Source organism: Scleropages formosus, chromosome 24 (assembly GCF_900964775.1).
Source record: "Scleropages formosus chromosome 24, fSclFor1.1, whole genome shotgun sequence".
NCBI classification, from domain to species: domain Eukaryota; kingdom Metazoa; phylum Chordata; class Actinopteri; order Osteoglossiformes; family Osteoglossidae; genus Scleropages; species Scleropages formosus.
In genome coordinates, this window is record NC_041829.1 from 76059 (window position 1) to 90833 (window position 14775).

Sequence of the window (14775 nt, forward strand, 5' to 3'; positions counted from 1 at the left end):
AATTTCTAGGCGCAGTCAGGGAACGGAGGGTGTCTGTTTTGGTGGCCGCGAGATCTCGTCTCTGCTTTTTGCGGACGATGTGGTCCTGTTGGCTTCATCAAGTCAAGACTTGCAGCGTGCACTGGGGAGGTTTGCAGCCGAGTGCGAAGCGGCGGGGATGAGAATCAGCACCTCCAAATCCGAGGCCATGGTTCTCAGTCGGAAAAAGGTGGATTGCTCCCTCCGGGTTAGGGGGGAGTTGCTCCCTCAAGTGGAGGAGTTTAAGTATCTTGGGGTCTTGTTCACGAGTGAGGGAAAAATGGAGCGGCAGGTCGACAGACGGATCGGTGCGGCGTCTGCAGTAATGCGGTCATTGTACCGGTCTGTTGTGGTGAAGAGGGAGCTGAGTCGTAAGGCGAAGCTCTCAATTTACCGGTCGATCTACGTTCCTACCCTCACCTATGGTCATGAACTCTGGATCATGACCGAAAGAATGAGATCGCGGATACAAGCGGCAGAAATGAGTTTCCTCCGCAGAGTGGCTGGGCGCACCCTTAGGGATAGGGTGAGGAGCTCAGTCACCCGGGAGGAGCTCGGAGTAGAGCCGCTGCTCCTCCGCATCGAGAGGAGCCAGTTGAGGTGGCTCGGGCATCTGTTCCGGATGCCTCCTGGACGCCTCCCTGGGGAGGTGCTCCGGGCTTGTCCCACTGGGAGGAGGCCTCGGGGCAGACCCAGGACACGTTGGAGAGACTATGTCTCCCGGCTGGCCTGGGAACGCCTTGGGGTTCCCCCAGAGGAACTGGAGGAGGTGTGCGGGGAGAGGGAGGTCTGGAGTACTCTGCTCGGACTGCTGCCCCCGCGACCCGGCCCCGGATAAAAGCGGAGGAAGATGGATGGATGGATGGATACTTCTACTACTAAAAACAAATACACAAACACACACACTTTCTGAACCGCTTATCCCATATGGGGTCGCGGGGAACCGGAGCCTACCCGGCAACTCAGGAGGGGACACACCCAGAACGGGATGCCAGTCTGCCACAAGGCACCCCAAGCAGGATTTGAACCCCAGACCCACCAGAGAGTAGGACTCGGTCCAACCCACTGCGCCACTGCGCCCCCACACTACTAAAAACAATAAATAAATAGCTAAAATAGTTAAAATGAACAAAAAACTGCATTGCTGTGCTGGAGCATGCAACATGAGAGCCATCCTCGGCGCCATCTTGAACCTTTCTTTCCTTTCCTTGATTTGATTTTTGATCGGCTGGAGGAGTGGCAGGGGACCACGGATGAGACCTGCACCCCGCTGGCGGCAGACATGGTGAGCAATGGGGGGGGTCCGCTGATGACATGGAGCTGTTCTGCCAGGCCCAGGAAGCCGATCCAGAGATGGCGGTGGTGTGGGTCTTCCTACAGTCGGGGCAATGCCTGCCCTGGACTGCTGTGATCCTGCACGGCCCCACCGTCAAGTCATACTGCTCACAGTGGGACAGCCTCGCCTTGAGAGGGGGGTTGTTGTATTGGCGTTGGGAGGGGCCGGTGCACAGCCAAGTCCTGTGTTACAGGGAGTGCATGGACCTGTCGGCGTGGGGCACTTTGGTGTGATGAAGACGCTGCACCGGCTGTGCCAGCAGTTTCACTGGGTGGGGTGCCGTCAAGATGTGGAGCTGTTCGTGCACTGTTGCAATACCTATGCGGAGCATAAGGGCCCCAGCGACCGGTCGCACGCCCCCCTGTAACGGCTTCGGTTGGGCGCCCCGATGGAGTGGGTGGGCATAGACTTGCTGGGACCCCTTCCCTGCACTGATCAGGGGAACCGCTACGTGCTCGTGGCCATCGACTATTTTACCAAGTGGCCTGAGGCATACGCAGTCCCGGGACCAGAGTGCTGCGACCTCGGCAAAGTGGTTGGGGGAAGAGATGTTCTGCCATTTCAGAGCACCGGAGGAGCTGCACAATGACCAGGGCAGAAACTTTGAGTCACAGGTCATGAAAGAGGTGTGTGATCGGCTGGGGGGTGCAGAAGACGCGCACCATGCCCCTTCACCTGCGATGGTCTGGTGGAGAGTTTCAACTGGACGTTCATCACACAGTTGTCTGCGCTCACCTCCCAACATCAGCGTGACTGGGAAAGACACCTGCCTCTGGTCCTGTGGGCATGCCACTCTGCCGTCGAGGAGTCTACCGGCTGCACCCCCGCCCTGCTTATGTTCGGATGCGAGCTGAGGACTCTGTTGGACTTAGCTTTCAGCAGCCCCCTGGAGCCTGAGATGAGGGGTGAACCAAGCCCGGAGTACCTTTGGCAACTGCAGCAACTGCAACCCTGCACACTTTCACAAGGTGCCATCTGACAGAGGCGGGGGGCGGCAGAAGTGGGCATACGACATACAGTGTCACGGGTGCCCCCTGGCCCCAGGAGATCAAGCGTGGGTCTACAACCCCCGGAGGAAACGCAGGCTTTGCCCTAAGTTCATGGACAGCTGAGTAGGTCCCAGCGTCATCCTAGACCAGCTGTCAGATCTTTGTCGAGCCCCAGAAGAACTCGAGTTCCTCTTCTCTCGACCAAGGCCTTATACAAGGCCCTGTGCTTAAGGAGGGTCTCTGCCTCGACCCCGGCCGCCGTGGTCTTACTCCACTTTACAGCATGGCTGTAATGAGCGGTCCATGTCGCGGCATTTGGCCTGGTGTTGGACCAGGACTTCATCAACTTGCATCGGAAGGGCCAACCAAAGACGCACAAAGTACTGGTGGGGATGCTGGATCGGAGCTGCCAGTCGGTTAAATAACTGGGAGAGGTAGAGACAATCCAGCTTAATGGGAATATCAAACACATCCCTCCCTCCCTCTTCCTTTGGAAGATGCATGACCTCCCTCCTCACGTACTCATCTCTGCCCCCCCAGACAAGGTTGAAAATGTCCTTTGTAAGGGCTTTCTGTATTGTGCGAGGCAAGGGGTACACCTCCACAAGGTAGAGCAACGTGGAGAGGATGTCCACCTTCAGCACAAATGTTTTCCCTATTAAGGAGAGGCACATTGTCCTCCACAAACCAATTTTCCGCCTGGCTTTAGTCAAACGTTTCAATCTGAGAAAGGGAAAAAAAAAAATATATGGAGAAAGAGAGGCACAGCACCTTGTAGCATTGACCCAGCTCTTTGACTCAAGCTCAGTGTGTGTGGATTTTGCATGTTCTCCCCATATTCCTTTGAGTTTTCTCTGGGTGCTCTGGTTTCCTCCATCACTCCAAGGATGTGTTTCAGCTCAACTGATGTCTCTACATTGCCCTACATGTGTGTGATTGCCTTGTGATGGACTGCTGTCCCATCCAGGGTGGAGATGGTCCACTTCTGTCCATTTTAAAGAATATGATTCTGCACGCTGTAGCCTACTGTTGTGCGCTCAGTGTGTGAGGAGCAGTCATTTGCCACCTCGGCTGGCATGAGGGTGTGTCCTTACTCTTCAGGCACCACGGAGCCTCTGCATGAAGGTAATGAATTTGCAGAAGGTTACAGTCCATACATTTGGATGGAGACAACAATGACAGCACCTGGCTGTAATTCATGTATAATAATTAAAGGCGCCAATGCCGAAGCAGCCTTACGTGCGTGATGCATATAACTCATGTAAGTGTGTGGAGCTTTGCGCACACTAACACAGTGCACATTTTTTATTTGCGCTGTTAATTTATTTATTTAATTTCTTTATTATTTTTTTCAGGGGGTGCGGTGGCGCAGTGGGTTGGACTGCAGTCCTGCTCTCCAGTAGGTCTGGGGTTCGAATCCTGCTTGGGGTGCCTTGTGATGGACTGGCGTCCTGTCCTGGGTGTGTCCCCTTCCCCCTCTGGCCTTACGCCCTGTGTTACTGGGTAGGCTCCGGTTCCCTGTGACCCCCTCTGGGACAAGCGGTTCTGAAAATGTGTGTGTGTGTGTGTGTGTGTGTGTGTGTGTGTGTGTGTGTGTGTGTGTGTGTGTGTGTGTGTGTGTGTGTATTATTTTTTTCTTCATTATTCCTCGCGGAGCGGGAGCGTCCGGCCACGTGAGCTTGCACCGCGCGTGTGCACCCCACGTTCATAAACGGTGTCATTCGATGGCTTGACCTTCGTTGGAAAGAAAGTGAGCGCAGCACGAGTGACACGAATTAAACGTGAGTAGAAAAATGCAGCATACAGTCAAACTGGGCCAAGAGACAGCTACTTTACCACTGGTTATTGCACTTGTACTACTACTTTAGTTCGCTTTTATTGCCCATTCATATACGAGAAGTACTTTACAAATGAAAAGCAATTACTGTAGAGGTCTCTCTGCAGCGCTTCCAGAACTTTCTGACACACAGTTTTACCGTGCCGGCGCAAAGTGGGGTCAAATAAGCGCACTGGCCTGGGAGCGTGTGATAAATAATAATATATTTGCATTTATTGAAAGTCAAGTTTCACTTGTCACATACACACAGCTATCCTTAGGACGACGTGCAGTGAAATGCTTTTTTCCGATTGTCCGTAATACAGACTAATAACACACACACACACACTTTCTGAACCGCTTGTCCCATGTGGCGTCGCGGGGAACCGGAGCCTAACCCGGCAACTCAGGGCATAGGGCCAGCGGGGGAGGGGACACACCCAGGACAGGACGCCAGTCCGTCATAAGGCACCCCAAGCGGGACTCGAACCCCAGACTTACTGAAGACCAGGCCCCTAGTATAACATAAATAAAGTAAGATAAAAGTATAATAGTAAAATAAAAATATAGTAATCTAAAAATGTGGAATAACAAAAATACACACACACACACACACACACACACACACACACACACACACACACATTTTCAGAACCGCTTGTCCCATATGGGGTCATAGGGAACCGGAGCCTACCCGGCAACACAGGGCGTAAGGCTGGAGGGGGAGGGGACACACCCAGGACGGGACGCCAGTCCGTCGCAAGGCACCCCAAGCGGGACTTGAACCCCAGACCCACTGGAGAGCAGGACTGTGGTCCAACCCACTGCGCCACCGCACCCCCCACTAACAAAAATATAATATAATAAAAATGTATTATAAATATACTGTAATAGGACCAAGGGGAGCTTAAATAGCTCTGTGTAAATAGTTATTACTACTGTTCATGTCTGTACATAGTGTGGTATTCTGTTATGATTGGTTGTCTTATCGTTTAAGTGCAGTTTGCCACGAGGGGGATTCTGGGGGGTTTTAGAGGTGGCACCTCAACCGTCGGGGGTGGCAGGGGGCCTGGGAGTGATTTAGGGGGACTCTCCAGTGTTAAGTGGTACTGTTTGTGGTGTCTTTGTTAAAACTACTCAAAAGACATGAAGTTGGGGGACAGTTGTTTTCAGTATGTTGGTGTGGGGAAGACATGGGTCAGTTATATTTTTTTGAAGCCAGAAAGGGGATTGTTATGGGAAAGACTTTGTCTTGACAATGTATTTTATGTAATGGTTGCTTAGTGATGTTGTTGACCAACTGTAGGAAAATAGTGTTGGGTTTGTTTGATTGTGGATTTTTAATGTATTGTTTTGGTTGTGTGTATTATTATTATTGATAACTTTAAAATAAAGTTTGGAAAAAAAAAGACATGAAGTTTTATACTGCAACTTAGAAGTGTTTTATGTGTTTTGAAGGATTTATGTGACATGATGACTTGGGTTGAGCTGGTATTGGGGGACAGTCCTTTCGTGGATATGTTTGTGTGGGGAAGACATGGGTCAGTTATATTTTTTGAAACCAGGAAGGGGGATTGTTATGGGAAAGACTTTGTCACTGTCTTGATAATGTATTTTATGTAATGGCTATTTAGTAAGTTTTGTTGACCAACTGTAGGAAAAATGGTTTTGGGTTCGTTTGACTGTGGATTTTTTGATGTTTGTTTTTGGTTGTGTATTTTATTGATCACTTTATTAAATAAGGTTTAATTAAAAAAAAAAAAAAAAACATGACTTCATCTAGATGTTTGACTGCTAGGCCATATTAAGTCTTATTTATCCTGTTATGTTATAGTTCGTAGGTGCTGCCTTGCCATCAAAACATGCAGTAAATTTGTCATTTTAGTACTCTACAGCTGTTTCAGAACAAAAGATAGCAAATGCTGACCAGTTTTGACTCTTCCCGGTTGTTTTTCTTGGGTTAGCCTTAGTCTGTTTACCAGTGGTAATTTTTTTGTCAGGCTGAGATGTTTAAAATTGAGTGGAAAACCTAGGTAGTTTGTATTAAAATATTAATGTGTGCAGCCCTGATTGCATATTTGTTAAACTGTTGAACTTCAGGTTCAAGTACAGTCACTGGTGCAATCTTGGGAACAAGTTGAGAATTTAATTCATTTAGCAGGAGCTTTTCTTCACAGCAACATACCTCTTACAAAAAGTACAATTTGTGCACTCTGTAATGTGGAGTAATACTAATGTGCTTGTGACCCCATGCCGAGGTGTAAGGGTACAACATGGAGGCCGGCCGCTACGAGGTCCTGGCTGCTGTGGGTGAGGGCGCCTCCAGACGCGTGTTCAAGGCACGCGAGACCGGCGGCTGCCAGCGCCTCGTGGCCCTCAAGAAGGTCAGGGTCCTCGAGCAGATGGAGGAAGGCGTGCCTGCCTTCGTGATCCGTGAGGTGGGACTGCTGCGCAAGTTGGAGGCCTTCGACCACCCCAACGTGGTCAAGTAAATCGAAAAACCCTCCTCATAGATGTTTTTATTGCCATGTTCATTGTTAATAATAATAAGAAGAAGAAGAAGAAGAATAAGAATATAAATAATTTTCATTATTTATCATTTAACTTCTGCTCTGTGTGATTTACAATGTTGAATAATCCAACTTGATTCATTTACACAGCTAGGAATTCTTGGTTCATTCAGGGTAGGTACCTTGGTCGAGCCTATTAAAGCAGGAGAATTGATTCGGACCTGGGACCTTAGCATTGCAGGGAAACGGCCCTAGCAATTACATGACCTGCTCACCACACATTACCATTTTCTGGGTTATATTTGCAGGTTATGTGAACGCTGTTGTAACCTGTAGGTTGTTTGTTCAAGCCCCACTTGGTGCTATTGCTGCAGTACTCTTGATCAAAGTATTTACTCTGAACTGACCTGCAAAAATACATAAGTGCTGTATCAGTGTATACATATTACAAGTCATTATGGGTAATATTATAGTACAGTATAGTAATAATACAGCAAAGTATTACTGCCCTGTTTCTGGACAGTTAAAACCAGCTGTTGATCTCTGAGTGTAAGTAGAACTCTTTTCTATTTGTTTATTCAGGGTAAGGCTGAGTTCTAAATTTATTAATTCATTTTACTTGTTTTCTAGGTTATTAGATGTTTCAGTTGAAGTCCAAAATCAGACCTCAGAGCTGACTTTAGTGTTTGAATATGTTGATCAAGATTTGTGTGCATTTCTTGCCTCGGTAGCAGAGACTGGTCTCAGCAGGTGGAAAATTAAGGTGAGATGTCCTTTTTGTCATAGTCCATGCAATATCAACTGTTAAACCTTTGATCCACAATAGTTTATGTCATTAATGTAGTTACCCATGTAATTTTCTGAAAACCATTATGTTATGTGAATTCAGTCTCCGTTATGTTAATACTGTTGTATTTCTTCATTTAGCTGATGCTTTTCTCCAAAGTGACTGAGGTTTTCATACTAAGCTACTCATTTACTCATTTATACACATTTCATTTTTAAAAACAAAAAAAGCTTACACACTCATGCACCTACATGGCTATGATTTGATTTACTGCACAGGTTTGGATCAGCCTGTCAGTTGGTACAGGTGTCCCTCCAGCTTCCTCCTTTCTGTAAAAGAAAAAGGTGTCCCCATGTATCTCCTCCTGTCCTCGCAGGACATAATGTTACAGCTGCTGCGAGGCCTCGACTTCCTTCACACCAACATGCTGGTGCACCGGGACCTGAAACCGCAAAATGTGCTGGTCAGCAGCCACAGTGAGATCAAGATTGCGGATTTTGGTCTGGCGCGGGTCTACAGCCACCACATGGCTCTCACGCCCATCGTAAGTCTGCACTGACTGGATCCTGACATGCTAGTGTTTTAACCCTAACAATTTGTAGAAGTGAATATATCACTGGACAGAAACTAAACTAAGTATTCTGCCTCCTAAACCCATCACCCTGTTATAAATTCATAACAAAGTCCTGTGGTCTTATGCAGCCTGACACATTCTTTGCTGTTCTCTAGATGATGACATCACTTCCTGTGGGTATGTGCTCCTCAGGTGGTGACCCTGTGGTACAGAGCTCCGGAGGTCCTGCTACACTCCGGCTACATGTCCTCCGTGGACATGTGGAGCACTGGCTGCATCTTCGCTGAGCTCTTCCTCCTCAGGTAGGGAGAGCACAGTAAACCACTGTACACCCCCCGCTGCATCACGGAGACACGCTTGCGTGTAACACACATCTGGCTGCACTTCTTTTTGGCAGACCCTTGTTTTGCGGCTATTCTGACATACAGCAGCTCCAGAAAATCATAGAGTAAGTCACTACATGTCCTCTTTAATAGTGAGATGGTTTCATGGTCAGCGATGCTTTGTAGCTTTGCAGGCTGGGGGTATCAATGCTGACAGAGTAACTTAGGGTTAAATTGGGTTACGGTTAAGAGTCACATTGCGTTAAGGTTAGAGTCAAATTAGGTGTTCCCAGATAGGTCGAGTGTGTAACTCCTCCTTGTTGGTCCTCAGTGTGATCGGCCTGCCTGCACAGGAGGACTGGCCTACCGAGAGCCCCATCCCGTACCCTGCCAACTGGAAGAGTGGTAATACCTTAAATCAGCTGCTGCCGAACTTGCACCAGGAAGAGAGGGACTTGCTCTTGGTAAGTTTTAATGGGTGCGAGTCTTGCAATAGTGTGTAAAGTAGCCGATGGAAGTATTTTTTTTTTGGAAATCGGAGCAATGGTCTTCCTATTAGTGAATTGGTCACTGATTGACGGTACTTTGGGATTGGCATATCCGCATCTACACTCCTTGGGATGTTGGTGAAATGCCCTGTTGGATTCTGAGTTAATGAGAATGACTTTGTTTCTAAATCAGAATTCACAGCCCGTTCCTGCCAGGGTGTGATGGGGGGAACCAGTTTAAAGGCAGCTGGAATACCTCACTAGCCCAGCGCTGTGAGAAAAGGCTAAATTGGTAACAGTCCATTTGATCGAGGGCCTAAGTTCTGGACTGGAGATCCTGATGTACTGTAAGCCACGAGAAGCAGGCTTGAGGACCACTGCAGGGATACAGGTTTCTTTGCAGGGGTGTGTTGGAACAGGGGATTGACTGTGTTTTGTCGGTGTGCCCACAGCAGTTTCTGGCCTTTAACCCATCCAAGCGTGTCTCAGCCTTTGAGGCTTTGAGACACACCTTCCTGGCTGAGCAGTAGCACCGCTACCCAGGGACCCTATAGCTGCTGAAGAGCTGGCGGAATAACGGTTAATTCACGGCGGTACCTTCGCTCGAAGGAGATGAGGACTGTTGCCAGTTGTTCACTTCAATAAAAGTGTTATTTCCTTTCTTCCTTTCTGAATGTCTCAGTTTTTACTTGAGGGCAGAAAGATTCACATCCTACCTGTGTTCATCTCAGAGATGTGCAACATGACGGTAACTGGTACTGTTCCAGAGTTTAGGTGCTCAATATCTAAAGGTGTGCCCGCCTACTGGGGTCTTACTGATCAGAGGTACCAGCTTAGATTTTCTGAAATAGCCCAACATTTCTTAAGATGACATTGTAGCATGCTGTGCTCTGGGTATGGATGGGGCAAAGAAGGGCGCACAGAAGGCGTTCATTCGGAACGTTTATTGGAACACCAACAGGCGGTGAGAGATTTTTTCTTTCATTTTCCTATGGATCAGAATGGATTACTAGCCCACCGAAGGTGTCTGGCTCCACACACTGTCCAACTCAACAGGTAAAAAATTTCTTCATTCATCATTTCCGGTTACTAAATTCCTTATTGAATAAGTAAATCCCAAAAACTGTCAAATTCAAGTTTTGTCACGTACACAACCATACTTAGTACAACGTGCAGTGAAATGCTTTTCCGACTGTCCATGGTACATATTCATAGTAAGATAAAAATACACACACACACACACACACACACATACACACACACAGTTCCACCGCGCCCCCCTCCCAAATAAAATAGCAATTAAAATCATACTACAGGAAAAAAAGATATAATGAAAATATAATAGAAATTAACAGAAGAAGAATAATATGTATGAGGGGATATATACAAAACAGATGTATTCAAGTATGTGAACAAAGTGAATGTAAACTCCAATATTAAAGATTAAATCAGAAAAAAGTACGTGTGCAATGTTGTGCAAAAAAATGCTATGCAATATTCGGCTGAGGTAGTGATTATTGTTTATTCAAGTCCAGTCTCTACTCCATGGTGCTTTCCTGGTCAAGAGCCCGGATGGCCTGCGGGAAGAAGCTCCTCCTCATTCTCTCTGTGTTGGCCTTCAGGAAGCAAAAATGCTTCCCTGTCTGCAACAGGGTGAAAAGTTAGTTTTTCGCATCTGCTCAAGTTTTATGCCATTATTTATTTTGCATCAGTCATTTTTCTTTTGCACTTAAATGGGAGTTGTAGCATAAGCATACAAATGTTATTGCTGCACAGAAGTGTTATTGTTGCTGCTGACTTGCAACACACACACACACACAGACTTCAGTTGCTCATCCTCCAGTAGATCAGAGAGCAGCTTCACTCCTGAGTCTCCTGGGTGATTGTAGCTCAGATCCAGTTCTCTCAGATGTGAACAGGGGTTTGAACGCAGAGCTGAAGCCAGAGAAGCGCAACCCCTCTCTGTGACACAACAGCCAGAGAGTCTGTAGAGAGACACACATACACATTAAACACTGCATTCTCCCCGATACACACTTCAATGGTCATTTACACTGTTTATTTCCCAGTAGTTCTGACCTTAGTATCTCCAGTTTACAGTGTTTGTTCCCAAGTCCAGCAGAGAGTATCTTCACTCCTGAATCTTGCAGGTCATTGTCACTCAGGTGTGAACAGGAGTTTGCGGTGAGAACTGAGGCCAGAGCTTCACAGGATCGCTCTGTCAGTCCACACTGGTTCAGCCTTAACAAGACAATATTTGGACAGATATTTTATGCCAAAAATATTTAAATTTATGAAGTATTGGAAGTTTACACATCTGCAAGGTGCCTCGTTATGTTATACTGTTTCCTTAATTTAAACATTCACTTTCAGAAAATTAAGTTCCAAAATTTAACATTGACAATTAGAAACATTAAAAAAAAGATAACATCTGGGACATTTTTTGGGAAAGAAAGTACTGCATTCATTTACAAAGAAATGGATTTGTATTTTACTGTTAGTTCCTTGGGGGCGTGGTGGCGCAGTGGGTTGGACCAGGTCCTGCTCTCCAGTGGGTCTGGGGTCTGATGTATTTCTTCAGTGAGTCCCGCTTGGGGTGCCTTGCGGCGGACTGGCGTCCCGTCCTGGGTGTGTCCCCTCCCCTTCCGGCCTTACGCCCTGTGTTGCCGGGTAGGCTCCGGTTCCCCGCGACCCCGTATGGGACAAGCGGTTCCGATAGTGTGTGTGTGTGTGTGTGTGTGTGTGTGTGTGAGTTCCTTATGACTAATCTGAACTACCATTAGACCAGAGTACTTACAGAGCTGTTCTGGAGACCTTGACCACTGGCAGCAGCCTCAGAAGGCCTTCCTCTGATCTGATGTATTTCTTCAGATCAAACACATCCAGTTCCTTGTCTGACATCAGTAACACAAAGGCCAGAGCTGACCACTGTTCAGGTGAGAGGTGTTTGGCTGAAAGATTTCCTGAGCTCAGGTAACCTTGGACTTCCTCCACTAGACAATTGTCATTGAGTTCATTAAGACAGTGGAGTAGATTGATGGTTCTCCTCTTCTTGATGTACTGTACTGTCTTGTCAGTATCAAATGATCTGATTCTTCTCTTTGTAAGTAGCCCTCGTAACAGACTCTGACTGGAATCCATTGAAAGGTTAAGAAGGAAGTGGAGATAGAGGTCGAAGTGTCCCTTCTTGCTCTGTAAGGCCTGATCCACTGAATTGTTCAGAAATTCAGACCAAGTTTCTCTTTGGTTTGCAGTTTGTTCAAAAACACTGGGTTTTTTGTTTCTGTTTATACAGAAACAAAACAGCAAAATACTCCTGAACACTCAGATGCACAAAGCAGTAAACCTTCCTCTGGTTTAACCCACACTCCTCTTTGAAGATTTCTGTACACACTCCAGAGTACACTGAAGCTTCACTGACATCAATGTCACACTCTTCCAGATCTTCGTTAATCAGTTTCAGCTGCTTTGGTGTTAATGAAATTAACAACAGGTGCACTAGAGGGGCAACAATGAGACGACCCCCAAAACAGGAATGGTTTTACAGGTGGAGGCCACTGACATTTTTTCCCCTCCTCATCTTTTCTGACTGTTTTTCACTAGTTTTGCATTTGGCTATGGTCAGTGTCACTACTGGTAGCATGAGGCGATACCTGGACCCTACAGAGGTTGCACAGGCAGTCCAACTCCTCCAGGATGGCACATCAATACGTGCCATTGCCAGTTTGCTGTGTCTCCCAGCACAGTCTCAAGAGCATGGAGGAGATTCCAGGAGACAGGCGGTTACTCTAGGAGAGCTGGACAGGGCCGTAGAAGGTCCTTAACCCATCAGCAGGACTGGTATCTGCTCCTTTGTGCAAGGAGGAACAGGATGAGCACTTCCAGAGCCCTACAAAATGACCTCCAGCAGGCCACTGGTGTGAATGTCTCTGACCAAACAGACTTCATGAGGGTGGCCTGAGGGCCCGACGTCCTCTAGTGGGCCCTGTGCTCGCTGCCCGGCACCATGGAGCTCAATTGGCATTTGCCATAGAACACCAGAATTGGCAGGTCCGCCACTGGCCCCCTGTGCTTTTCACAGATGAGAGCAGTTCACCCTGAGCACATGTGACAGACATGAAAGGGTCTGGAGAAGCCGTGGAGAACGTTATGCTGCCTGTAACATCGTTCAGCATGACCGGTTTGGTGATGGTCTGGGGAGGCATGTCCATGGAGGGACACACAGATCTCTACAGGCTAGACAATGGCACCCTGACTGCCATTAGGTATCGGGATGAAATCCTTGGACCCATTGTCAGACCCTATGTTGGCGCAGTGGGTCCTGGGTTCCTCCTGGTGCACGACAATGCCCGGCCTCATGTGGCAAGAGTATGCAGGTAGTTCCTGGGGGATGAAGGAATTGATACCATTGAATGGCCCCCACGCTCGCCTGACCTAAATCCAATAGAACACCTCTGGGACATTATGCTTCGGTCCATCCGACGCCGCCAGGTTGCACCTCAGACTGTCCAGGAGCTCAGTGATGCCCTGGTCCAGATCTGGGAGGGAATACCGCAGGACACCATCCGTAGTCTCATTAGGAGCATGCCCCGACGTTGTCAGGCATGCATACAAGCACGTGGGGGTCATACAAACAGTAGTTTAGTACCAGTAAACAGAGTACCATTTTGAGTTGCTGCAATGAAATTTCAGCAAAATGGAATAGCCTGCCACATCATTTTTTCACTTTGATTTTTGGGGTGTCCTTGAATTCAGCCCTCTGTAGGTTGATAATTTTCATTTCCATCAAATGATGTGGCATCCTTTCGTTCCTAACATATTACCCAGTCCATATCAGTATAGATATCCAGCATGATTTTTTTCACCATTGCGATCTGATGTGTTTTCAAAGTGTTCCTTTAATTTTTTTTTTAGCAGTGTATTACAGACCATTTAAAGCGAACAGAAGGAAATAAATCTTATGTTTATTATAGTTTTTGTTGTATTTTTCTATCATTCATTTTGTTTTACAGACCTTTTTTTTTGCATTATTGCCTATCTTGGCCAGATATTTGTGATTAAAAGTTTCTTCAGATGTTCCTCTTTTTTTGGTATATTTAAGCCACACGAGACTGTAAAGAGAGACAAAAAGTTCTTACTCTTCCCCAAGGTAACTGTGAGATCCTTCTTGTTCATGGTCCTCAGAATGTACAATGTGATCTTCATAGCCCTCTCTCTGCCACACATCTTCTGGATCTCAGATTCACTGTCGAGATCATTGTGATCCTGAGGCTCAAAGCATGCTGGATAATCCTGACTCAGATTCCTCTTGAACTTGTTCAATTAATCTCTCAGGAACTTCACAGCTTTGTCCTCAAGTGAATAAAAGATATATTGAACTTTTAGAGCAATCATAAAAAAATGGTGCTCTCTTCCATATTATTAATATGCATAATTTTAACAAGCTGCTAATTAATTTTCCATTTACCACACCAAAGAAGTCCTGTTACCTGATTTAATGTAGCAAATGTAGCAAGATATATAAAAGGTAAATACAAAGATAGGCAAACAATTCAAACATCATTAACCCAATAAACTGGTATTATATATACTGTAAGTCCAGCAAGGGGAAGGAAAACACAATCAAACTATCTGAAACATGTTAGTACACATATGAACAGAGGAAACTACCAGTATAAACTTATAGGGGATGTGAGGAGAAAAGTGTGGAAATCTGAAAAATGTAAACAGAACACAGTAAACTGAAAATAATGTTAAAAACTGTTAAGTTGGTTCTCAGGAAGAGTTCATTTTATCATGTCTCAACTCATTTTATCACCACTAATTTTGTATGAAACATCAAATACTTTGTGTCTTGTCTTTGGTTTAAAAACAAATAAATAAAAATCCAGTGCAGCCTCTGTGTAGAAAATGTCCAGATATTTGTTTATTCTG

At 46.5% G+C, this 14775-nt stretch overlaps 1 protein-coding gene across 5 annotated transcripts; it reads left to right on the forward strand.

Moving 5' to 3' along the window:
• Positions 1 to 3988: 3988 nt before the first annotated feature.
• LOC114909434 (cyclin-dependent kinase 6-like) lies at positions 3989 to 9502 on the forward strand. 5 transcript variants are annotated; one of them, XM_029248640.1, is made up of 8 exons: positions 3989 to 4124; positions 6418 to 6647; positions 7300 to 7432; positions 7833 to 8000; positions 8223 to 8332; positions 8428 to 8478; positions 8685 to 8817; positions 9294 to 9502. In XM_029248640.1, exons 2-8 carry the CDS (start codon positions 6433 to 6435, stop codon positions 9369 to 9371), a joined length of 888 nt encoding a protein of 295 aa, XP_029104473.1. In that variant the 5' UTR covers positions 3989 to 4124; positions 6418 to 6432; the 3' UTR covers positions 9372 to 9502. The 5 variants fall into 5 exon arrangements, with proteins under 5 accessions (XP_029104473.1, XP_029104472.1, XP_029104475.1 ...); XM_029248639.1 differs by having other exon boundaries at positions 6425 to 6647; XM_029248641.1 differs by lacking the exon at positions 3989 to 4124 and having other exon boundaries at positions 6356 to 6647; positions 9035 to 9502.
• The last annotated feature ends 5273 nt before the right edge of the window (positions 9503 to 14775 follow it).